This window comes from Borostomias antarcticus (genome assembly GCF_949987555.1).
Source record: "Borostomias antarcticus genome assembly, chromosome: 15".
Taxonomy (NCBI): Eukaryota; Metazoa; Chordata; class Actinopteri; order Stomiiformes; family Stomiidae; genus Borostomias; species Borostomias antarcticus.
This window is the reverse complement of record NC_140248.1, coordinates 16,780,386-16,804,335: the sequence shown is the minus strand read 5'-3', so window position 1 is coordinate 16,804,335 and position 23,950 is coordinate 16,780,386. Positions and strand designations below refer to the sequence as shown.

At 47.1% G+C, this 23,950-nt stretch overlaps 3 protein-coding genes across 3 annotated transcripts; 2 read left to right on the top strand and 1 right to left on the bottom strand.

Moving 5' to 3' along the window:
• The first annotated feature begins 1,788 nt into the window (after positions 1 to 1,788).
• Positions 1,789 to 11,639, top strand: sympk (symplekin). Its single transcript, XM_084450113.1, has 27 exons — positions 1,789 to 1,926; positions 2,377 to 2,495; positions 2,588 to 2,653; positions 2,754 to 2,807; positions 2,969 to 3,042; positions 3,185 to 3,311; positions 3,433 to 3,682; positions 3,823 to 3,993; positions 4,152 to 4,391; positions 4,500 to 4,651; positions 4,746 to 4,896; positions 5,417 to 5,642; positions 5,759 to 5,909; positions 6,057 to 6,292; positions 7,121 to 7,202; positions 7,314 to 7,427; positions 7,696 to 7,843; positions 8,249 to 8,409; positions 8,603 to 8,711; positions 8,835 to 8,935; positions 9,060 to 9,150; positions 9,287 to 9,388; positions 9,523 to 9,710; positions 10,258 to 10,434; positions 10,804 to 10,881; positions 11,034 to 11,222; positions 11,398 to 11,639. Exons 2-27 carry the CDS (start codon positions 2,391 to 2,393, stop codon positions 11,569 to 11,571), a joined length of 3,717 nt encoding a protein of 1,238 aa, XP_084306239.1. The 5' UTR covers positions 1,789 to 1,926; positions 2,377 to 2,390; the 3' UTR covers positions 11,572 to 11,639.
• A 678-nt stretch (positions 11,640 to 12,317) lies between these two features.
• On the top strand, positions 12,318 to 14,636 carry rsph4a (radial spoke head component 4A; the record flags this gene model as incomplete). The annotated part of the gene is made up of 7 exons (XM_084449886.1): positions 12,318 to 12,415; positions 12,503 to 12,731; positions 12,845 to 13,150; positions 13,320 to 13,769; positions 13,899 to 14,043; positions 14,175 to 14,292; positions 14,405 to 14,636. 7 exons carry the CDS (start codon positions 12,318 to 12,320, stop codon positions 14,634 to 14,636), a joined length of 1,578 nt encoding a protein of 525 aa, XP_084306012.1.
• Positions 14,637 to 14,814: 178 nt separating this feature from the next.
• napaa (N-ethylmaleimide-sensitive factor attachment protein, alpha a) lies at positions 14,815 to 18,221 on the bottom strand. Its single transcript, XM_084450059.1, has 11 exons — positions 18,037 to 18,221; positions 17,864 to 17,946; positions 17,403 to 17,519; positions 17,192 to 17,238; positions 16,650 to 16,727; positions 16,484 to 16,539; positions 16,281 to 16,365; positions 16,062 to 16,166; positions 15,803 to 15,871; positions 15,612 to 15,662; positions 14,815 to 15,486 (listed from the first exon to the last, which is right to left on the bottom strand). Exons 1-11 carry the CDS (start codon positions 18,129 to 18,131, stop codon positions 15,385 to 15,387), a joined length of 888 nt encoding a protein of 295 aa, XP_084306185.1. The 5' UTR covers positions 18,132 to 18,221; the 3' UTR covers positions 14,815 to 15,384.
• Between the last annotated feature and the right edge of the window lie 5,729 nt (positions 18,222 to 23,950).

Genomic DNA, 23,950 nt, shown 5'->3' with positions numbered 1-23,950 from the left:
CCACTGCACCAGGAACTTTCAGTTGGTCCTAAGGGTTTTTCAGTTGTGTAAATAAAATAATAAAACGTTTCTTTTTCATATAGCCCATCATATAATCAACAAAAGTTTTGTTTATTTAGCACATCTAATACAGGACAATGAGCTCTGAAATGTATTTTTCGCTACCTTAGTGTGACCAACAAGTAGGCTAGGCTAAAGTAAAGTACAAAAATGCAAAATATTTACAGCCAAGTACAAAATAGCCTAGTACAGATGCAATTCCGTAGTTGAGTTCAATAGATAGAGATATATTATGTAAATATATTATAGATATGTATTCACATGTTTATTTACAGGATGTAGATAGGACCTATTCTAACATATATATCATAAGGTGCTGTTGTGACACTGTTCCATCCCTAACCTCTCTATCACTCCCCTTCATCTTTCTGACCTCTATTTCATGTCCTAATCCTTCCCCTCTTCCCGTGTAATTAACCCCCCCAGAACATGTACAGAAAGCTGCCCCTCGTCTGGTGTTCAAGCACCCCAAGTTCTCCCACACAGCTTCCCTTCTCTGTTCTCTATACTTTTGGATAAACGTGTCTGCTAAATGACTGTAATGTAATGTTGTGCTGAATATAGCTACTGGATTCAGTCCAGAGATCAGAGGTACTAGAAGTGTGATTAGAGTGATTATTGTTGGTAAGGGAGGCATCCTGTTGAGAAAGCAGACCTAGGCTGTGTCCTCGTTCAGGATCCTGATGGCCTGTGGGTAGAAGTTCCTCCTGTGCCTCTCTGAGTTCTCCTTGTGGATGCGTTACCTTCTCCCCAACTGTATTGAGAAAATAGTTCTAATCCGGTCTTGCACTGCCTGGTGTAGATGTCCAGGAGGTGTGGGAGTGGACTCCAAGACATTCAAAGTTGTCTACCACTGGGGTCCCATTGATCCCATTGATTATCTCCACTGGGGTCCCATTGATATGGGAGGGCTGCAGGTTCTCTCCTGCTTCCTCCCATAGTCCACTAGTATCTCCTTCATCTGACCTTCAGGTGGAGGTTGGTGTCCTGACACCACGTAGTCAGGCACCCCACTTCCTCCAGGTCAGTCTTCTCATCGTTAGTGAGATCAGACCAACCACAGCTGTATCGTCAGCAAACTTGATGATGGAGTGACGGAGATCCAAATGTTACTGTATAGCCTTCTTGATGATATATGGTAGATAGATAGATAGATAGATAGATAGATAGATAGATAGATAGATAGATAGATGTGTACTCCTACACATAGATGATAGATAGATAGATAACGTATCTCCCTGCACCCTGTCCAATGTTGTCTAAATGTTATACACCTCACCCGAAAGCAAATTCCTAGTACGATAGATAGATAGATAGATAGATAGATAGGTAGATAGATAGATAGATAGATAGATAGATAGATAGATAGATAGATAGATAGATAGATAGATAGATAGATAGATTATAGAAGAAGCATGCATTGTTGCTTTGGATAAAGGTGCTAATGACTAAAGTGTGAAATCTACCATTTGTCATAGCCAGCATCTTCAAAGAGGATGATGATAGGCCTACAATACGTTTTTTATTTATTTTTATTTATTAGTATAACATGGAGGTGAAGGAGTTCGATTAATAGGGCCCACTGCATGGGGTCAGACTGATCTGAGGACGGGTTTGAAATTGCCCTTTAATTGTTAATGGGTTTTGGGGGTTTAGATTATCTTCGAGTCCACCACCAGCTTTTTGTACCGCAATGACAATATCTACCCGGAGCTATTCTTTGGTTGCACGGACTGCCGTCAAACATGGCTGCATCCTAGATGAATGATGGAAATTACCTTTCTCAAGAGGATAACAAAATATTGATCATTGTTTTGGTTACACCTGCGATATTTGGTGGTTTTGAGAAGTACAACGTCTGATTAGGTAGGCAGCTCTAGTTAGATATGTAGCTAATCACGATTTTTTTTTTGCCGAGTGGCTATCTCTACTGAGCTAGCTAGTGTGTGCTAGCCAAGGAAGTTGACGTTAATTTCGTGTTAGCTAAATTACTGAGTAATCGTTGCTAGTTACTACTAGCTTACTAACGTTAGTTTACTAACTTAAGCACTGAATAATAGACACCAAAGCCAATCTCGCGCTTGCTGGGCTTTTTAAACAGACGCCCAACGTTACACAGAATTCAGCAGTTTGTAGCTTCATATGTGATATTTAGTTGACTAGCTAGCTTCTAGTTTAACATTAGATCATCAACCAGTGTCAGTTGGTCAGATGTCCAAGTGTGATCGTTCAGCAGCAGAGCTGTGGACATCGCTAGCAGTTACTATTTGGTAGGCCTGCCTAGCTTGGCTAACTGAGTTTGTCTTCATCTTAAAGTTTAGGATTCGAAGATGGCCTCAAACAGCGGGGAAGGGACGAGGACCAGTGTGGCATCGCAGTTCTTCTCCGGAGAGGAGGATGCAGCTAACGTTATTGACATGACGACCAGTGAAAAGGTTTCCCCTTACACTCAGCCTCTTTGCTCGATGTCTAGTTAAAATGAAAGAAAATATGTTTCTAATATGTGTGTTCTTAATTTGCCATACAGGTCGTTGATCTTCTGAATCAGGCAGCTTTTATTACCACAGATAGCAAGCTCACAGTCCTCAAACAGGTTTGTGATCGTCTTGGTCATGGCAGTATAAAGCAACGACTGCAAATATTATAACTTATTTTGCTTTAGAACTTAAATTAATCCCTGTTTCTCTCAACAGGTTCAGGAGCTGATCATCAACAAGGACCCTTCATTACTTGACAATTTCTTAGATGTAAGCATATCTGACGCTCTCCTAATTGTAGCACATCTTTGTTGGATGTAACTGGGTGTTAAGACACTGAACTTAAGATCAAATCCTACACACAGGTTATTACTAGTTTTTGTTTTATTTGTCTCACACTCTCCTTCCCTCCTTCTGTCCCTCACTTGCAGGAAATTATAACGTTTCAAACTGATAAGTCAATGGAAGTGAGAAAGTTTGTCATTGGTTTCATTGAAGAAGCATGGTACGTGATCAAACCCTATTTTGCTCACCTACAGGCTCACTGGCCACTTTTATGATGATGATCAAATTCATGCTGCTGCTTTGAAACAAACGGCTAAAATTACTCAAATGTAAATGGCACCTTTTGGATTGTTTCTCAACAGTAAAAGGGACAGCGAACTTCTGCTCAGGCTGATCGCAAACCTGAACATGCTGCTGAAGGATGAAAGTGTTAACGTGGTGAAGAAGGCTATTCTCACACTCACTCATCTCTACAAGGTGGCGCTGCAGGTACACACTTGAATGAGTCAAGGCGTCCAGAACATTGTCTGCAAACCATGCTGTGTCCTGTGAGTTCTATTCACTGCATCAAGGAATGTTTGTTAAGTTTGTTTGTTATGTATCTTGCCAGTGGCTGGTGCGCTCCAAGGTCGTGTCAGAAATGCAGGAGGCATGCTGGGACATGGTCACTCAGATGAAGGGGGATGTTCTCGCCCTGTTGGACTTCGACAACGACGGAGTACGCACTCATGCCATCAAGTTCACCGAGTCTCTCATCATCACTCTCTCCCCGAGGACGTCTGACTCTGACACTCCCAAACGGCAAGAGGGAGACATTAGTTTGGACAAAATTCCCAAAGACCACTCCTACATTCGTTATGGTGAGAGGGCTATTAAATTATTATAGCTCTCAAATATGAGCCGTGTTAAACAAAATGGATATCAAAGAACTGGAAAACATGTAACACTGACTCTAAAACGACATATACTTGCTACATGCTCTCCTCCTGGTGTTCCCCAGATACACTGTGTGAGGAGGGCAAGTCGGCCCTGGAGCAGCTGCTGAAGTTCATGGTCCATCCTGCCATCACCAGCATCAACCTGACCACCGCTCTGGGCTCGCTGGCCACGCTGGCCCGCCAGCGACCCATGTTCATGTCCAAAGTGGTGCAGGCTTATGAGACGCTGCATGGTCAGTAATACACTCTTCCATGTGATCGAACAGAGAGGAACCATCTTGAGTCTGATAGAGTATGATGTGATTGAGCAAGGTGAATTTAGAGAGGAAGTCATATGTATCGGTATACATATGAAAATAGGAGTATTGAATTTCTCACTTTTACTTCTCAGCTAACCTGCCTCCGACCCTGGCCAAGTCTCAGGTGAGCAGTGTTCGTAAGAATCTCAAGCTGCACCTGGTGTCAGTGCTCCGTCACCCCTGCAGCCTGGAGTTCCAGGGTCAGATCAGCACTCTTCTGCTAGACCTGGGGATGTCCCAGAGTGAGATCACCCGCTGCACCCCGCCGGCACGCGAGCAGCGCAAAAGGCCTCGCCAGGAGACCTACACAGAGGGCAAGAAGATCAAGATGGGTGAGCAGATGTATTTAACAGTTTAGATATTTTTGCCACATTCTTGCTCAGCTGCTGGCAGAACCCACATTTGCATTCTTAACTGACACGTTTGTAATACGTCCTCAGAACCTCCTCTCATAGAGGACGACGAAGACAAAGAGGAACCAGCCCCTCCTTCGGTCTCCAAGCCCTCCTCCGCACCAGTAGCACAGTCAGCCATCGACCTGAACGCAGAGTTCCTTCGCCCTCTACTCACCCCAGAGAACGTGGCCAACCTGGTGAGCCGCTGGCGCCGGCCGCAGTGCATTCACACTTGTCTTCACCCCCGTCGGCGGCGTTCAGCTTATATCCGTATCGCTCTCTCACATGCAGGTGCTCATCAGCATGGTGTACCTGCCGGACGCCATGCCAGCGTCCTTCCAGGCCACGTACACCCCGGTGGAGTCCGCCGGCACGGACGCCCAGATCAAACACTTGGCCAGACTGATGGCCACACAGATGACCGCTGCCGGAATCGGACCAGGTTAGACAGGAAAGGTGTACTCACATGGGTTATGTACATTACACGTGTCCACTATATCAGCCATTCTCAACCAGTGGTCCGCAGAGCGCCATCTAGTAGGCCACGGAGGCAGTGTTAGCTTACTGCCAACGGTTAGAAAAAAATAACATAAGATTTACAAAGCTAGTTATTTTTCTATCTAAATAAACTCAATAATTCACATATTTCAAATAATTCAAGTTAAAATGCAGTTACGTTCGAATCTCACCACGCCAATCACATCCGAATGTGTTCATCTAACGTAGCCCGCTAGCGAACGTTCTCTCGGATGCAAACTTTCCCCTGCCCTCGGATGAGAAAAGACGGACCACCAGTTGTTTTTTCTCATGTATTTGGGAAGGTGGTCCTCAGAATGGTTTTAACAATCAAAAGTGGACCTTAAGTTACAAAAGGTCAAGAACCCCTGCACTATATGATAATTTGATATTTATCACTACATTTTCGACATGAGATCTTTGTCCCTTGGTTCCTCCTCCCTCAGGACTGGAGCAGTGCAGAGCACTGGAGGAGGGCGCTGGGAAGGAGGAGGGCACTGAAGAAGGGGAGTCGTCTATTGCTAAAGACCTGCTTATCAAGCGCAAAGTGTCAGCGCTGTCCCTGGGCCAGGCCATCTCTGTGGTGGGGGGCTATGAGGAGAAGAGTCAGGCTACTGAGGCCCCGCTGCTCAAGAGGCTTCCTGAACCCATCCTCCCCACCACACAGACCAAGTGAGAATCTGAGGCTCAAGCACCATCATACGTTCACACACACACTTATACGCACGCTAACATTTGTCTCTTGGTTATATTCTTATTGTTTCTCTCTGGTGACTCTTGTTATTCAGAGCTCCAGGTGCAAGTGGGAGGAAAAAACTGTTCCGTTTGGCCGATGTGATCAAACCTTTAACAGAGGTCCAGGTTGAAAAGTTGACTAATATGGCCGTCAAGCGAATCCTGCATTCAGAGAAGTCTGTTGCTCAGAGTGGGATGTCCCATGTGAGTGTGCTCAAATCCTAGAAATCGAAAAATCTTTGGAATAGATTTAAAATGTTCAATGAAGGGCTGCAAATCGGGTATTTTGTGTTAAGACTTCCAGACCAGCCGGTCTCACTACGGTCTCACTACGTCTACTTCCTGTTGCAGGTGCGTGTCAAGCTCCTGTCCAGACTGGTGACCCAGTTTGAGGGGATGATGAAAGTGGACGTGCTGGAATTCATCCTGGAGGACATCCGGGGCAGGAGCGACCTGGCCTTCTCTCTGCTGTACCACGAGTACAACACCTACCTCAGCCAGCAGCCGTCCGGCCTGCTGGACAGCTACGACCACTGCCTCTTCACCCTGCTGTCCGGCCTCCAGGAGAAACCAGAGCAGAGGGATGGGTGAGGAACGGCACTATAGTCTTAAAACTAACCAAGTCACTCTCTCTAAAATGATTAAAATGCCTTAGGGCGGGTTCATAGTCGACGCAAACTACATAAGCGCAAGCAACCCAAGCTTCGCAAGGCCACGCAAGATCTCCTTGCGTGTGTCATGCCGAAATTTGTCACTTGACGCAAGCAATAGTGCAATTCCTTGTGTTTCCACAGAACGCAAGCTCTCGAGTCGTGTTGGAGCTTGTGTTCACAACGTAGCTTGCGTTGTTTACGTCGACTATGAATCAGGCCCTGTGTGTAGGTTCAGGATCTGTGTGCAGGTTCAGGATCTGTGTGCGGGTTCAGGATCTGTGTGCAGGTTCAGGATCTCAGGTTCAGGATCTGTTTGCAGGTTTAGGATCTCAGGTTCAGGATCTCAGGTTCAGGATCTGTGTGTAGGTTCAGGATCTGTGTGCAGGTTCAGGATCTGTGTGCGGGTTCAGGATCTGTGTGCAGGTTCAGGATCTCAGGTTCAGGATCTGTGTGCAGGTTAAGGATCTCAGGTTCAGGATCTGTGTGTAGGTTCAGGATCTCAGGTTCAGGATCTGTGTGTAGGTTCAGGATCTGTGTGCAGGTTCAGGATCTGTGTGCAGGTTCAGGATCTGTGTGCAGGTTCAGGATCTGTGTGCAGGTTCAGGATCTGTGTGCAGGTTCAAAGGCCGTGCTGTATAGCAGTCTATAGGAAAGAGTAAATCCATCCATTGAAATGTGAACAGAACAATCCACGAGTGCCTCTAGTTGCTGATACCTTTTCTGAATGAAAACTTAATGAATGAATTTCCTCCCCTCTTCCAGGCTCTTCACCAAGCTTGTACTGGAGGCTCCTATAATCACAGAATCAGCTGTGGAAGTTATACGACGGTACTGCGAAGATGAGGTAAAGCTGACCATGTTGATTATATCAAAACTACCCGAACTCCTGTCACTGTCCCTGCTTTGTCAGGACGTGGTTGTCACGCTGTACCTCTGTTGTTTAAACGCGTTCCAGTCTCGGGTGTACCTCGGGATGACCACTCTGAAGGAGCTGATTCTCAAGCGTCCCTCCAGACAGTTCCAGTACCTCCATGTGCTTCTGGACCTCAGCTCCCACGAGAAGGAGAAGGTTTAACCCTCTCTGTTTTCCTCAACAGAATCACTCACCGTTATTCACATGCTACGATAAGTGGCTGGAATTAGTGTTGTTGGGTGTTAGATAGTAGGGAAAAAAAGTCAACTTCTATGAAAAACATGATGGACGTAAAGATGTATGGTCTCATCACATACAGTATACAGTAGATAGGATTATAAAGACAGCATACTTTGAGTTGCAGGTTGTTGATGATTTATCCCAGGCTCATGTGCATGTTTCTCCCTGTGTGACCACTGTCCAGGTGCGCGCCAACGCCCTGGCCTTCATTAAGAGGATGTATGACAAGGACCAGCTCCGAGACTACATAGAGAAGTTTGCCCTGAACTACATGCAGCTGCTGGTGCACCCCAACCCTCCGTCACTGCTCTTTGGGGCTGACAAAGACACAGGTTTGTTACTGCGCTCATCTTTCACCTGTCTGGTTAAAGAATTACTACGCTAACTATGTTACTGCTTGCTGCAGATCTCTCTATGGGTCTGGGACACTTCATGCAAAAATCTGGTGCTCAAATCCTGGCAATTCATTGTTTTTGCAGGAATCCCTGCGACACCAATCAGTAACGACTTTCGCGATCAGGCACTCCCTATAGATATGCCCCGCCCATCTAACCTGGGCTAGCGTCTCTCATTTGCTGCTACAACCTATCACTCTTTCAATTCTGACCCGTCGATACGCCCTCAGAACACCAGCGCGAGCGGCGAAGTAGCCCAGACTATTCGGAGACGCTGCGATTCAGCGTAACATTTGAGTCTGGAGAGAGACCATCACAACGGTGTCTTTCTCTCTCACACAGAGGTGGCGTCGCCGTGGACGGAGGAGACGGTGAGACAGTGTTTGTACCTCTACCTCTCCCTCCTGCCTCTGAACCACCGGCTGGTCCACGAGCTGGCGTCCGTCTACACCGAGGCCATCGCTGACATCAAGCGCAGTGTCCTGCGAGTGATCGAGCAGCCCGTAAGCCTCCCCTCTCTTCTCCCTTCCCCCGGCTCTGCTTGGTCCACTCCCCTCGGCCCTCACGGGGTCTCTCTCTGGTCCGCTCCCCTCAGCCCTCACAGGGTCTCTCTCTGGTCCACTCCCCTCAGCCCTCACGGGGTCTCTCTCTGGTCCACTCCCCTCAGCCCTCACGGGGTCTCTCTCTGCTCTCCAGATCCGGGGGATGGGGATGAACTCTCCAGATCTGCTGCTGCTGGTTGAGAACTGTCCCAAAGGAGCAGAGACACTGGTCACCCGCTGCCTGCACATTCTGACCGACAAAGGTAAAACACTGTGTTATTACTCCACTAGCCAGCCTGCTGACCGAACGCTGGTTAGGAAACAATGGAGAGGGAGAAGGGGAGAGTGTCAGCCCGGTGGACAGTCTTTTGGCTTTTGTCTTGCAGTGCCTCCGTCCCCTGAGCTGGTGGAGCGAGTGAGGGACCTGTACCACAAACGAGTGCCGGACGTGCGCTTCCTAATCCCTGTCATAAATGGCCTGGAGAAGGTGAGGCTCTTGCCTAAAACACCAGCTGTAAACATTAACAAACATGCCGCTCCATCAGGGAACCACAGTTAACATAAGAGCTTGAGGCCAGGATCAGTTACTGTCTGTCGTCTTTGGTCTGCAGAAAGAGGTGATCCAGGCTCTTCCCAAGCTGATCAAGCTCAACCCTATTGTGGTGAAGGAGGTCTTCAACCGTCTTCTTGGCACACAGCATAGTAAGATCCACTCCATAACTGCCTTTGAAAAAATTGTGAGGGTCTGGAATTTCTTTTCCAATATGATATTTCAGAGAACTCATCGAAGAGTGACCTGGTGAAGTACTTATACTTTACTTTCACTTCTACTTCCCAGGTGAGGGCAGCTCCACAATGTCACCTCTGACCCCTGGCGAGCTCCTCATCGCCTTACACAACATTGACTCAACGAAGTGCGACATGAAGTCGATCATCAAAGGTCAGTAGTCCCCTCTGTCCAGTACAGTACAAAACAGTGATAAAAGATTGTATAATTACTCCACCAGTGAGAAGTGGTCCATGTCTTGAGCTAAACCAGAGTCCACCCCCCTCCTGTCTGTCCGTTGGGCACAGCCACCAACCTGTGCTTTGGGGAGAGGAACGTGTACACGTCGGAGGTGCTGGCGGTGGTGATGCAGCAGCTGATGGAGCAGAGCCCCCTCCCCATCCTGCTGATGCGCACCGTCATCCAGTCCCTGACCATGTACCCCCGCCTGGGCGGCTTCGTCATGAACATCCTGTCCCGCCTCATCGTCAAGCAGGTCAGCGGCCATTTCAGCTCCCATCTTGATGCACCTGTGGGCTTTCAGACACACTCAGGCCTGGGTTTCTTGCTGAACGTGTTGATGGGGGGGGGGGGGGGGGTTCCATAACCGTGCTAGTCTCTCTTCAGACTCAAATATTACGTTGAATCGCTGCGCTCCGCATACTACATCATAGAGTCTGTGCCACTTCGCCGCCCAAGCTGGTATTCTGAGGGCGTATCGACGGTTCCAAATTGAAAGAGTGACAGGTCGTAGCAGCAAATGAGAGACGCTAGCCCAGGTTAGATGGGCGGGGAATATCTATGGGTGGGCGCGCCTGATCGCGAAAGTCGTTACTGATTGGTGTCGCAGGGATTCCTGCGAAGCCAATGAATTGCCAGGATTTGAGCACCAGATTTTTGCATGAAGTGTCCCAGACCCATAGAGACATGTGCAGCATGCAGTAACGTAGTTAGCGTAGCTCACGTAGTGTATCAGCGAAAGAACTCTCATGGGTCTGGCGTTGAGACTATAACCGTGCTAACCGTGGGCATTTGTGGTGCAGGTGTGGAAGTACCCCAAGGTGTGGGAGGGCTTTGTGAAGTGCTGCCAGAGGACCAAGCCCCAGTCCTTCAGTGTGCTGCTGCAGCTGCCCCATACTCAGCTCAGCAGTGTTTTTGAGCGGTGTCCAGAGATGAGGGACCCTCTCCTGCAGCATGTCCACTCCTTCACACCCCACCAGGTGACATCCGTCAGCAGTAGGGTTGCAAAATTCCACAAATATTCACAAACTTCCCAAAATTCCCAACGGGAATTAATGGGAATAAACTGGACGTTTGTGGGCATTAATGGGAATAAATTCTGTTTTCCAGTTTATTCACGTTAATACCTGTTAATTCCCATGGGAAGGTTGTGAATATTCATGGAATTTTGCAACCCTAGTCAGCCGTCATTCCCTCATTATAAAAATTATATTTGACTCATAGATTATGCTGTAAGTAACACTTATTGATAATGTGAGCAGTGCTCATACATAATCGCAGTGCAGTGGTCACAAATAATCCATTCCATGTCTCTGTTATGACATCCGCCATCTTTGTTGTTGCTATAGCAAGCCCACATCCCTGCCTCCGTCATGGCCGTGCTGGAGGCCAACAGTAAGAAGCCTGAGCCTGTGATGGAAAAAGAGGTAATGGACAAATGGATCTCAGATGGCAGGGTGTCTCAATGTCTCAAAGGCATAATCGTCAATATTTCCCTCTGTCAATGCCAATACGATTAAAATTATTCATTCTTCCTTATATTTTTTCCCCGGACTACCACCCTTGTTTCACAACAAAGGTTGAGCCACCCATCGCTATGCCAGCAGTTAGGACCGAACCTTCTCCAGAACCACTGAAAGATCCGGAACCACAACTACCAGTCCAGCTGCCTGTCTGTCTGCCCAAGTCGAAGGAAGAGGAGGAGCCAATGGAGGAAGGAAAGCCGGAAGCTGCTATTCAGGAGGAACCTACGGACACAGTCTCACAGGTATACTGCAGGTCTTCTATTCTCACAGGTATACCACAGGTCTTCTATTCTCACAGGTATACCACAGGTCTTCTATTCTCACATTATTTCATGTGTCTACAAATATTGCATATTCATGTGGGTTGGCAAAGGTGACCTTTTAAATAAATTAACTTGTGAATTATAATTATTCTAGGAGGAATTGCATGTGGTGGAAGAAAGTTCTTCAACAGTTCCTGTAGAGACAGTTGAGGAACCTATGGAGGAGGGACCTACTGAACCTTCAGATGACAATGGCATGTCAAAAGACGACAAAGAGGAAAGCGCCACAGAACCTGGGCCCGGCAGCGGGACAGGAGATGCAGAATGATGCTAATACTAACAGAACCCAAAATGCTTAATGTTTAGTTGGTTAAATCCTGTTTTTATTTCACTTATAGATTGTCCTTTGTCATAATAAAACAAATCTGTTTGTAGCATGTTTTGCTGTCTATTTCTGTTTGTTCACTGGGGGGGGGGGGGAAATGAACTACAATATGTCCAAGTTGGTCCTGTTCATGGGTGACATGCTCCGGTATTAGGGACGTGAAGAGGAGTTGGTGTAACCGAATGAAACGTGGAGTAGCTGGGACGTCCCTGTTGGCGCAACTGTCGGTGCCTCCTTCCCAAGCGTAAAGGGTTCGTATCCCGCCGTGGGCATGCCGAAACGTACCGAATGTCAACTCGTTATTCCGTTGAGATCTTCAAACTTCAGTGGAGTGGGTGGATTCCATCGACGTATTAATAGAGCTGGATTCTATATCTTTGCCCAGTCTATTTGGCAGTAGCGATATTGGTTGGCAGGAGGATCACTAAGTTATCGCGTGCATTGTCCATAGCAACCGTATTGTTTACCATCACAACGATCGCATTGGAAATCGGCGACTGTTGGCTAGTATGTCGGTTGATATTTTCTAGCTAGCTAATAATTTTGATGTATGAAGCAGTGGTGATTTGCATGAGTAGCTAGGTAAGAACCAAACAAAACCCAGCTTTGCCGAATTTTTGTGTTGGCAGTCAGCTGTCCAACAAAACTGTGCCAACGTGTGGTTTTAGCTAACGTTAGCGTTAGCTGAGATGGAGTCCCAGGATGCACTGAATAACCAAAGGGAGCAAACGGCGATCAGCTTCAAGGCTTTTATGTTAAAGAATAGCACGAAAAGTAACCTCAACCTGTGAGTATTTAGCTGTACAGTTTGGATACACTTTCTAAAGTTAAGCTGATAATTGAATCACACTGGTTCCCGTCATCTCACTTTCAGCTATGACCACCTCGCACGGTTACTGACCAAGGTGATGGACGAGCGTCCAGAAAATGTGGTGGATGTAATTGAGGATATGAGCCGTGAGGTGAAGCGAGGGATGCTCACTGACGAGCAGAGCACCCTGCGGGACATGCCAACCACTCCCAATGCCCAGCACTTGGCCGAGCAGCAGAAGTTGCTTTTTTCTCGGGGTGGGGGTGATGATGGTGACCAAGAGGAGGAGCTGGTGAGATGAGAGTCCCAACCCTCAAAGAATCTTAAAAGAGCTTATTAACGATGCGCGAGTTGTACATTGTTAATTGGCTTGATCATTCACTTTGCTTTTCTGTCTCTCTTCAGGTTGAAACGCCTCTTCCTAACGTGGGCGAGCTTGGCTTTTTCCTGGAGCAGGCCGGGGTGGGTCTGGGCAGAGAGGAGATGCACAGGGTATTCCTAGCACTCAAACATCTGGTGGATTCTCTGCCTCTGCAGCGCTGTCGCCTCTGGGGAAAGATCCTGGGCACAGAGAGTAATTACATCGTTGCCGAGGGCGAGTACAGAGAGGGGGAGGAGGAAGAGGAGGAGGAGGGGAGTGAGGAAAGAGCAGAGGATGAGGACAGGGGAGAGAATCGAGATGATGATGAGGAGGCGGAGATGGTCGAAGTGGTGAGTGAATATAAATTTGTTTAGAAATAAAGACTTCCTCAATGAGACTGCCGTGGTAATTTTGTTTCGCATTCACGGTCATTGAGAGATTTTGATGAGGTGTAGTGGCCTAAGTTCTATTACACTTTGTAGGCCAATTACTTATATAATACAATCTCTAATACTTTAGATTGATCCGCTCCCTCGATCCACCTACAAACCACCACCAGTGGTGCCAAAGGAGGACAACCGCACAGGTGTGAACAAGTTTACTTACTTTGTGTGTAAAGAGCCTGGCTTTCCCTGGGTGAGGCTGCCTGCCGTCACTCCTGCTCAAATAACAGCTGCACGCCAGATTCGCAAGTTTTTCACAGGAAGACTGGATGCCCCCATCGTCAGCTATCCCCCTTTCCCGGGCACTGAGGCCAATTATTTACGGGCACAAATCGCTCGTATCTCTGCCGGCACTCAAGTCAGTCCCCTGGGGTTCTACCAGTTCGGGGAGGAGGAAGGTGAGGAGGAAGAAGAGGGAGCCCGTGACGGCTTTGAAGAGAATCCTGACTTTGAGGGCATAGCGGTTCCTGAAATGGCTGAGTCTCTGTCCACCTGGGTGCATCATGTTCAACACATCCTGCAGCAGGTAACACTGGTGTTTGTTGACTTGTATCCCCGCAGTAAATACAAGTAAGAACTCAGTAAATACAAGTAAGAACTCAGGTGATGGTGTTCATTTCGTACCCTGGATGGTGACAAATGTGGCGTTCTCTAGGGTCGCTGTATTTGGGTGAACCAAGCTGAGAAGCCTGAGGACGACTTTGACGAAGAAGGAGACGAAGAAGAGAAAGAGGAGGAGCCAGATGAGCCGGAGCCCGAGGTGGGGCCTCCCCTCCTCACTCCCCTCTCAGAGGATGCAGGTTAGTCCCTAATTCTCTTTTATTGCCATGAGCCCACAGTGGTGGTGATAGGTTGACTTGTTATTTAGCACAAAAGCTATTCATCCTCTGTATTGAGCTCAAGTGCTCACTGTGCTTTCTGTTCACTGCAGAAATAAGCAACACCCCTCCCTGGACCTGTAAGATGTCCTCCAACCTCATCTCTCAGTTTGCCATCGCTGTGCTACGCTCCAACCTGTGGCCAGGAGCATATGCCTACGCTAGTGGAAAGTAAGATTTGATTCCCAGTAGCACAAGTTTGAGTGTAAATAATTATCTACTGTCATTCAGGTTAGGTTGAAACATTCCGTTCCAAGACAAATGTTTCTGTTTTTTCATATAGGAAGTTTGAGAACATTTACATTGGATGGGGGATGAAGTTTGTAGGCGAAGGGTACACTCCATCTGTACCCTCCATGCCCCAGCGAGAATACCCCAGTGGGCCCGAAATCACAGAGGCCCTGGACCCCAGCCTGGAGGAGGAGCAGGCTCTAAAAGCTGCCTTAGAGGAGCAGAGAGCTGCTCAGGAAGAAGGCCTGGATGGAGAAGATGAGGAGGAGGAAGACGATGACTGAGAAGCTGATTATTCAATTTGATAAAAGATTAAAGATTTAGAAATACTTAATATGTTGACAGAAGCCTTAGTTTGCTAATACTCAAAATAAAGCCATTCAGACAGCAGTTCTGCTCTTTGTGAATTTATTGAATAAAATGTTTAGTATACGATATGCATAAGAAAACAAAACAGAATTGCTTAAGTGGAGTTTTTATGTTATTTGTAATGCATTAAATCCTACAACAATGAATAGGTTGCATGCCAAAAATATTGTTTTTTAATCAAAAATGTATTCCACTCAAACTCTTTTCCCCCAATATATTTCCTCATATAAGAATCAAATAGATATTCATACATTTCTTAATCAATATATTATTGTATTATTTTACAACAATAAATAAGTGATGAATGATCCGGCATGTGAAATACTCTAGTTTTTCCTCTACAGTGTTTTTGAGATTAGTGTTCTTTGGAGTCTGGGAAAAAGCCCTTATTGCTTGATAACATCACATACATAAAGAAGATAGAACAGATGAAAGAGTGATAAAGCCATGGGGAATGAAGGAAACAAGTTACACACAGAAGAAGGTAAAGGAATGAGCCACTTGCTTTAAAGGGTTAAATACACAATACTGTACATAAAGACTGGGAGAAACCTGAGAGAAATGGAAAGTGAGACAGGTTATTCAGGAATGTGAAGTGACGCATTGTTTAGGAAATCAAGGGGTTCAATGTAAGATTATAGGTTGTTTTAAGGGAGGCAAAGGTTAGCGAAGGTCACTCTCCTCATCCTGTATAGTTTTCTTGATTCTCAGTAGCATCGTGGTAGTCCACTGATCCAATCTTGAGATTGCGTCAAAATCCTTCACCTGTTAAAGGAGTAGAAGTAGTAAACAGGAATAATGACGATATTTTCAACAATTCAACACAGAAGAAAAATGTCAATGTAGAGGACTAAAGTGAATACAACGGACATGCAAAAAGAAAAACTTACAGCATCAGTGTACGCATCCACATCCTGTTCCTCACATGCATCTAGAAGTTTCTGTTCAAATAAAGAGTTATTAAGTATAATGAATGTATTAAGGAGCACATTGACTGGACGCAGAAACAAAGGCTCTTCCACATGAAAGGACTGTTTGTCTCCAGAGCAGACAAAGAGCAAATAGAAAGATAAATACTAACCTTAACCAGTTTGCATTCTCGTGAATCTGAGAATGCTGGAAACATTCCCTCATATCTCTGAACAGACAGCTGATGACAGAAAAGAAATGTGTGAACCTTTAAAGGTAGTTGGCACAGAAGTTGTTGTCGACAGAGATACTACAATATTACTTACCTCATGTTTGATTTATTATGGATAATGCATGTCAAATTAAATGAAGTCTGCATACTCAATGGAAATTTATACCCTGATTCACAGAAAACCAAAGAGTATAGTCACCTTTGCATTCAGCATGTCCACGCAGAAATGACACAGTGCTGCTTTGAAAAAGTGATCTTTAGCTCCATATTTCAACAGGGTGCTGTCCATTGCATATGTTCCAATCTAAGTATACACAAATACCAGACAAGTCAAGAAGACATCACATAAGGCAGGAGCAAGCCAATACAGACTAAGTCACTAAAATGTTGGTGTTGGTATAAACTGGACATTACAAACCTTCTCATAAATCTCAATGGCTTTCTGGTACTGCTCCAGTTGTGCCGCATAGGTGGCTACTTTGAGAAGGCTCTTGTTTGCAAGACTGTCATTGAAATGTCAGAAGCAGCAGAGTCAATTCAAAAGACAACAGGGAATCCATGCATATGTGTGGTAATGCATCAATACATCCCAAGTGACTGTAAGAGTAATATATGGGGTACCTGTTAGACTCCTCGCCTTTGTAGTAATCTGCTGCCTGCTCATAGTGAGCAATAGCCTGCAGATAGACGCAAACATTTACTATCTGTCGCATAGTTTTTATATGTTAAAAGATTCCCTTCCTTTGTTAGCCATGGAAGTTCGTGGCTCGTGTGTGCTGTGGCTGACCTTATCCATGTCCAGCAGCTCAGTCTCATACACCTCAGCAATGGTGATATGGTGTTTAGCTGCAATGGTGAAACGACCCTGCAGACAAAACCATTAACATAACAATCAGATGACACAGTAATCAATCTATCAGTCAGCAATGTTGTACAGCAGGTCATTACATACAGTAATACAAACAGTGATGCACATTGCTGAATATTGCCAAATGTTTCTTCTTGTGCTTTGAAGTTAAACCTACAATATATAGGATTTTGGGTTATATTTCTATATTGCCATGATGCAAAGAGAGGGATCAGTCAATGAGGACCTCCATGAAAAGCAACTCTTTGCAACCAATTGTTTGGCTCTGTTACAGAAATTAAGTCTGCTACTAAAATTTAGTGACGAGTCAACACAAGTTTTGGACAAGTGTGAGCGTGCACTAAGAATCAATCAGCAACACGGAATGTTTTTCTAGGGAATGTTTTTTCCCTTACAACGTAATTATTGTTACTTTAAGTGCTGTTCAACGAGCAGCTAATGTTGAGATACATAGTTCTCACCATGTCTGTGTAAATGTCAATGGCTCGACCCAGACAGTTGATGGCCTCTGAGGAGATGAGTGTGTTCAAAAATTATTCACAGTCACTGCTGTCAATTTATCTTTATTTGTGGTATGGTCATTTAAACTCATATACACATGCAGATACAAATCAGACAACTATATAAACATTGTAACACCATGGGTTGCGATTGTAAAATATAATGCTATACCTTGTGGGTCTGCTTTTTTGAAGGCATTGCCGGCATCGATCAAATTGATAGCAGCATCCAGTTTGTTTTGCATCCGCAGGTAAAGCTGAGCTGCCTTGCAGAACGCATTGCCTGCAGCTGAAAGAAGGAAACGAAATGTGTAGCCATCATTGCAGCCTGACGTATCTGTATCGCTGACCCGCCCTAATGACATCCATCACCCCCCCGAATGTGTACCAAAGCATAGTTGTGTATTGCGTGTGTGTATAGTCAGCGGTGTAGTGCAGGGGATCCGGAGGTATTGGGAGTATACCTAATCCATGGTCCCACAGTATACCCACTTCTGTAAACACCATTAACGTAAACACTAAAATTTCTGCGACAGTATCCACTTATTTAGTCAGTACACCCACTTCTTTATTTCACCACGGTGTAGTGATAGGTGTGATCACCCCCCCCCCCAAAAAAAAAATCCAACTTACCGCTCCAGTTTTTAGCCATTTTGAACATGTTTGCAGCTCTGACGTACATATCACAGGCTTCCTCATACTTACGGGATGAGCCCCTGAAGGAAAAACATGTACAGCAATGTTCATTATGTCGGTCAACACTGTCGGTGTAAAAGATAAACGTTAGCCAATCTGCAAGCACATACCCGAACAGACTCCCTAGGACTGAATGTGATTTCATCTTCTTATCAGCCTGGGCGATGAGAGCCAAGGCTTCTTTTTCTTTACCGGAGTTATCCATGTTATATTCCACAGAAAGTCGTAGCAAGCATGTATGTTTGGCTGATATAATGAAATATTGTCTGGTAGCTCACAGCACAGCTGTTACTGACTGCAGTAGCACAGTTTACGCCAGTACGTCACGCAGTTCATGCGGTGATGCTGCTAGCTAGTGCGTCACGTCATCCCGGAAGTATAACATTTAGCTATCAGTTCCCGTTCAGAGGTCATTCTCGATCAGTGTAATCGGGAATGGATGTGTTACTTTCTTTGAAACAACGGTATCCGTAATTAAATGAAGATATTGTGCAGTTTGGATCATTACTTTTGAGTTGCAACACAAGTTTATCAGGAAAACAAAGGTGCGATTATGCAAGAGTATCTGTTTGTGTAGCGCGCCCGAGCTCGCCACGCGAGACCATTCGGCCATTCAATGGCCTCGCGTGGCGGGCTCTACTGCCTCAATGAAAACGATTTTACAACCAGCTATATTTTATTTTATAGCAACGTAACGTACGTGTTGAGAGTATGCCTATTAACCAGAACATATATTTTGTATAATTAAAATCCAGGTGAAATCCCAATACATGGAGGTCATTATATCTTTGGTGGTGGTCATTACATTATATCATGCATTCAATGTAATTATCAGTAATTTTCTGCATCATTGAAGCTTCTAGCCACAAATCAGTTATTAAAAAAAATCTGTGTTCTTATCTTCTAGTGATCCAGTTACTCATCCATGGATATCCCAGGCTGTCCCATGTCCAGTAGTCAGGGGAACAGGATGAAGAGGAGAGCAGACCGGGGCAATGACAGACGCACGTCCAAAGTATGGAACTATTGCACCCAACTGAACGACACTCTTGTTGAGTGTAACATCTGTAAAAAGCAGTTGTCTTTTCACAACAGCACCAGCAGTATGAGAGAGCACCTGGTCCGCAGACATCATCTCCGTGACATTGACAACATAGTGGTTGGCACAATAGCACACCAGCCAATGCTCCAACCCATCTTCCCTTGCATTAATTCAGTTACATCTACCACAGCCAACCCAAGCATGTTCCAGCCCGTTGGTCCACTCATTGTGAAGGAAGAACTACAGGATGCTGACATACCTCCCGAGGTACTGGAGGCCAAACGTGCACGAGTCCCATGTGCTGCCCCGGATGTAGGTGGCATTGCCAATCCGAACCCAGTTTCCAACCCAGACCCGGATCCAACCCACTCCCATGCTGGATACAGTGAGAACAGCGTTGGTAGTACCAAGCACAGTGGGCCGAGTCTCAATGGATGCAGTGAAAAGCGCGCAAGGGTCCTCACCGACCTCATTCTGGAAATGGTGTTTAGAGACATGCAGCCCCTGTCGGTGGTGGAGGAGAGGGGATTTGGTCTTTTGCTGAGCTGCTTAGAGCCACACTACCGCGTTCCCAACCCGTCTCAGCTAGGCAGCCTTCTCTGGCATCGCTACGACGCTCTTAAAAAACACCTGCAGCAGTACCTCCAGTCTGCCCTGACCCCCCGGAGCCTGACCCTCTGCACTGAGTACTGGCAGTCCGTAGCAGGCTGCGAGGTCGGAGGCGGCGGACGGCTCTTCCTCACTATAAGCGCACATTTCGTCGATAAAGACTGGAACTTGGCCCGCTGTGTGCTGGAGACCATCCCCATGCCGGACTTCGGCGGACGAGGGTTCACCCTGTTCGGGGACACGCTGAAGGCGGCTCTCTCTGAATTCCGTCTGCCGGAAAACGTCGTGTTCTGTATCGTCCACAACACTCAGTGGACTCCTCCGGAGGCCGGAGCAGCAGAGGAGAGGGGACTTGAGAAAGAGAACCGATCTACCGCCGGTCCGAGCAGGCTACCTCACAATCTACCAGAGGGTTCGGTAGCCTTGCACTGCGCAGGGGAAGCCCTCAAACTGTGCATCCAGGAGGGGCTGAGTGTGGAGCCAGTCAGACAGGCTTTAGCTGAGGTCCGCAGGATTATCTCCCACTTCCAGCATGACGCCCACGCGGCTGCCGCTCTTAACCACAAAGCGCAGGCCGCCAATAAAGCAGGGGTTTGTCTGGTGCTGGACGACCCTGGCCGCTGGGCTACCGTCATTGACATGTGCGAGAGTCTCCTGGAGCTGAAGTGGGTAGTGAGCTCAGTCCTGGAGGAGCAGAAGGCCGCGGCTAACCTGGCGGACCACCAGTGGAGGCTCCTTCAAGAGCTGGTGCCCGTGCTCCGAACGGTGCGCATCGCCGCCTCCTTCCTGAGCGAGGACATCAACGCCCCCATCTCGTCCCTGATGCCGTGTTTGCACGGCGTGTCCCGCGTCGTAGAGCAGCACATCGCGGAGAGCAGCTGCCCCGTGGCTCGAGGGGTCATGGAGAGGGTCCGCTCGGGGATGGAGAGGCGCTGGAGGCTGGGCGAAGAGGACGCCCTGCTGGACAGCCCCGCGGTCCTCTCCACCTTCTTGGATCCCAGGTTCAAGGAGCTGCGCTTCCTGAGCCCGCACGCCCGCAGCAAACTGCACGACAAAGTGAAGGAGCTTCTGTCCGCTCAGGTGCAGGTAGAGGAAGGAGGGGAAACTATAAAAGAGAGTGACAAAGAGGAGGAGGAGGCGGAGGATGAGGAGGAAAGGAACGGGGGAGTGACAAATATGGATTTGGAGAACTTACAACCTACACTGGCTCCCCCCGATTCACCTGTGTCTTGTGGATCAAATGAGGAGGTAGACATTATTCTTCTGCAGCCAATGATGCCCAGGACAATGCCACCACGAGCCTGTAAGGGGGCACTGGGTGAAGGCTCACACTCCAGCTCCACAAGTTGTCTCCAGAAGAGAGCGAACGCAGAGAAAGGCCTGTCTCGCCCTCTGACCAGGGACTCGCAGGGCGTCCCTCGTAAAGAAACGAGCCTGGTGCCCCTGAGCATGTATGATATTCTGCTGGGGGAGGACCCCACAGAGCGAATGCCCGAGATCCACCAGCAGCTGGAGAACTACATCGCAGAACCGCTCTGCAAACGCAGTCTGTCCCCTCTGGAGTGGTGGTGCTCCAAGGAGCGCCGGTTCCCCGCCGTGGCCAGGCTGGCCCGGAAGTACCTGGCCATCCCTGCTACGGCCGTCCCCGCCAACAGCGCCTTCTCCGCCAGAGAGACCCCCGCTGCTCAGCGCAGGGCCACTCTGGGCCCCCAGCACTTGGACCACATCCTGTTCCTCCACCAGAACTGTGACTATGTGGAGCAGCTGATGGGCATGGGGAGGGAGAGGGGCACGGACAAGCACGGGCGAGACCAGACTAGAGAGACTCTGTATCAGTCTTTAGTGTCCTATGAGTCTAAGGCCTAGTCAAAGGAAAGGAGTTATGATCTGTCCATCCACTATTCATTTACTGTGCATACTGGGTCGTTTTGTTTTAGTCTATGGCTTTGCCTCTAGAGAATGAAGGTTCAGAATCAAATACATGACAAAGTACAGATATGGGTGTACTGTATATTAGCTATATACTGTGTTTTTTATACATTGTTTTTAAGTTCCTTATGATGCCTACAAAGGTTTCTCAAATGTCACTTAACGTTTGTACTGTAACTGTAAATTGTAACAGTCCATGTAACATTGTTTGCATCAAGTAAAAAAAAATCGTCTTGTAGCATGTCCACGAAGATATCTCTGCTGAAACACTGCTGAAATGTTGTTCTGTTATGTTTGATTAAAACTGTACAATCAAAAGGATGTATGAAGTAATTTGTTTACTATAAAACAACGTGAGACATCCATTGAAACAACACTCACAACAAGGAGGAACGGAGGTATAGGCCAGCACTGTCACTGCATTATGTCCCCTCAGCTACCAGGACTCTGCCTTCTGTCCCCTCAGCTACCAGGACTCTGCCTTGTGTCCCCTCAGCTACCAGGACTCTGCCTTCTGTCCCCTCAGCTACCAGGACTCTGCCTTGTGTCCCCTCAGCTACCAGGACTCTGCTTTCTGTCCCCTCAGCTACCAGGACTCTGCCTTCTGTCCCCTCAGCTACCAGGACTCTGCCTTCTGTCCCCTCAGCTACCAGGACTCTGCCTTCTGTCCCCTCAGCTACCAGGACTCTGCCTTCTGTCCCCTCAGCTACCAGGACTCTGCCTTCTGTCCCCTCAGCTACCAGGACTCTGCCTTCTGTCCCCTCAGCTACCAGGACTCTGCCTTCTGTCCCCTCAGCTACCAGGACTCTGCCTTCTGTCCCCTCAGCTACCAGGACTCTGCCTTCTGTCCCCTCAGCTACCAGGACTCTCAGAAGGTAACAATATGACCAATTTAGGTTGTATAATCTGTTGGATGTATTCTTGAATTGTATTGTTGAAACATTGCTGAAACTGAACTGCCTACACATATGAGCACAGGTTTTTGGCAAGTATCAGATAAAATTGGCATTATTTTGAAGTAATTTCCCTGAACAATAATGGCCAGAACGATTTAACTCTAAACCTTGGTAATGTCTACAGTTATTGATTTCCATTTGTCAGTAGCCAACAGAGACTGAGGAGTTCCTAGCGGACCGCTGAACTATGAACTGTAAAGTGCTCTTCTGGGGTCGTAGAGGGGCGGGGCCGGGCGTGAGCTCTTGGTGGGACTCTGGCGAGACTCCTCCCCTGACGACCAGGCGTATCCGCTCAGCCACTGTCTCTCCTGCTGCCGGTGGCTCTTCATGTGAGCGCTGCGGCTCTTCACCCTGTCAAAGATCCTGGAAGGAGATTTGGGAGGGGGCAAGACCAAGTCCATGGGACAGCATAGGGGGAACAATCGGCTCAATGTGACTCAGAGAGGGGCAGCCAATGACGTGTCGCGGTGTTATTAACTGGGAGCAAATGGATATGTCCCTGTGATTGGTGATTGAATAATTCCACTGACCGCCCACACTCTCCACAGGCGTACTCCAAGGCACCTCCAGAGATGGTGTGCTCCTCCTGCTGTCCCATGGTGCTGTAGTCTGGTTTGGCCAGGGTTCTCCTTGGCCCTTGCCGTCCCATCGAAGTGTCCTCAGAGTGACCTGGAGACGCCATCTGCAACACACACGACATACCTATAACTCCACTGAAACACATTGGTTGAGTTATTCACTTAACTAGAGTGTACAATACTATTTGGTGTTTCCCTAACAATAGAGATTTATAAACCTTTGTTTTATATAGGTAGTTTATTAAGGATAATAATTAATTAGATTTATAAAGCACTTTTCAGTGTGAGACAATCTCAAAGTGTTGAAACAGTCACTCTGTGTCACTCACAGACTCAGCATCAGCTCCTTCCTTCTCAGACACTCGATTGCGTTGCTTGAACTTCTTGAGCTTCTTCATGCCGTAGTAGTACTCCACACACTGGGACACGGACTTGGTGCGCAGCTTCAGAGGGAGACAACGGTCAGTCATTGCTGTAGGGAGGATGCTAGGAAGGTGTTCAGGTCAGATCAGTCGGTATTGTTCTTTTCGGCGGCATAGCTGGCTAAAGCGGTCGTTTCAGAACGTAGTCACACGTTTTCAGTACTTTCTTGTCTCACCTCAGTGTGGATCAGCTGGAAGTCTTTTTCATGGGTAAGCAGAGCTTTGCGAAAGAGTCTCTTCTCTAAAGGGGTCCAATGGTCAGACCCTGAAAGGTCAAAGGTATTTGGAAACGATAATTTCACTTCTCACATTTGCCGATACATGGGAACAGTCATGAATATTGACAAGTGAACAGGATACCTGGGTAGTGGTAGTCACTTAAGTGGTGAGATGAGCAACGGTAGTCTCCCCTGATCAACAGCAGGTCCAGAGCAGCCTGGAGACGTGTTACATCATCACTTTCATGTGTTTCTTAGTTAGACTGATAA

Excerpts from the sequence above, each read along its gene's own strand:
- sympk (XM_084450113.1), top strand. The coding sequence starts at position 2,391 with ATGGCCTCAAACAGCGGGGAAGGGACGAGGACCAGTGTGGCATCGCAG. Across the intron at positions 3,683-3,822 it reads CCACTCCTACATTCGTTATG|ATACACTGTGTGAGGAGGGC; the intron begins GTGAGAGGGCTA and ends GGTGTTCCCCAG. Across the intron at positions 5,643-5,758 it reads CTCCCCACCACACAGACCAA|AGCTCCAGGTGCAAGTGGGA; the intron begins GTGAGAATCTGA and ends CTTGTTATTCAG.
- napaa (XM_084450059.1), bottom strand. The coding sequence starts at position 18,131 with ATGGATAACTCCGGTAAAGAAAAAGAAGCCTTGGCTCTCATCGCCCAG. Across the intron at positions 16,366-16,483 it reads AAAGGCGAGGAGTCTAACAG|TCTTGCAAACAAGAGCCTTC; the intron begins GTACCCCATATA and ends TTTCAATGACAG. Across the intron at positions 16,167-16,280 it reads CCATTGAGATTTATGAGAAG|ATTGGAACATATGCAATGGA; the intron begins GTTTGTAATGTC and ends GTGTATACTTAG.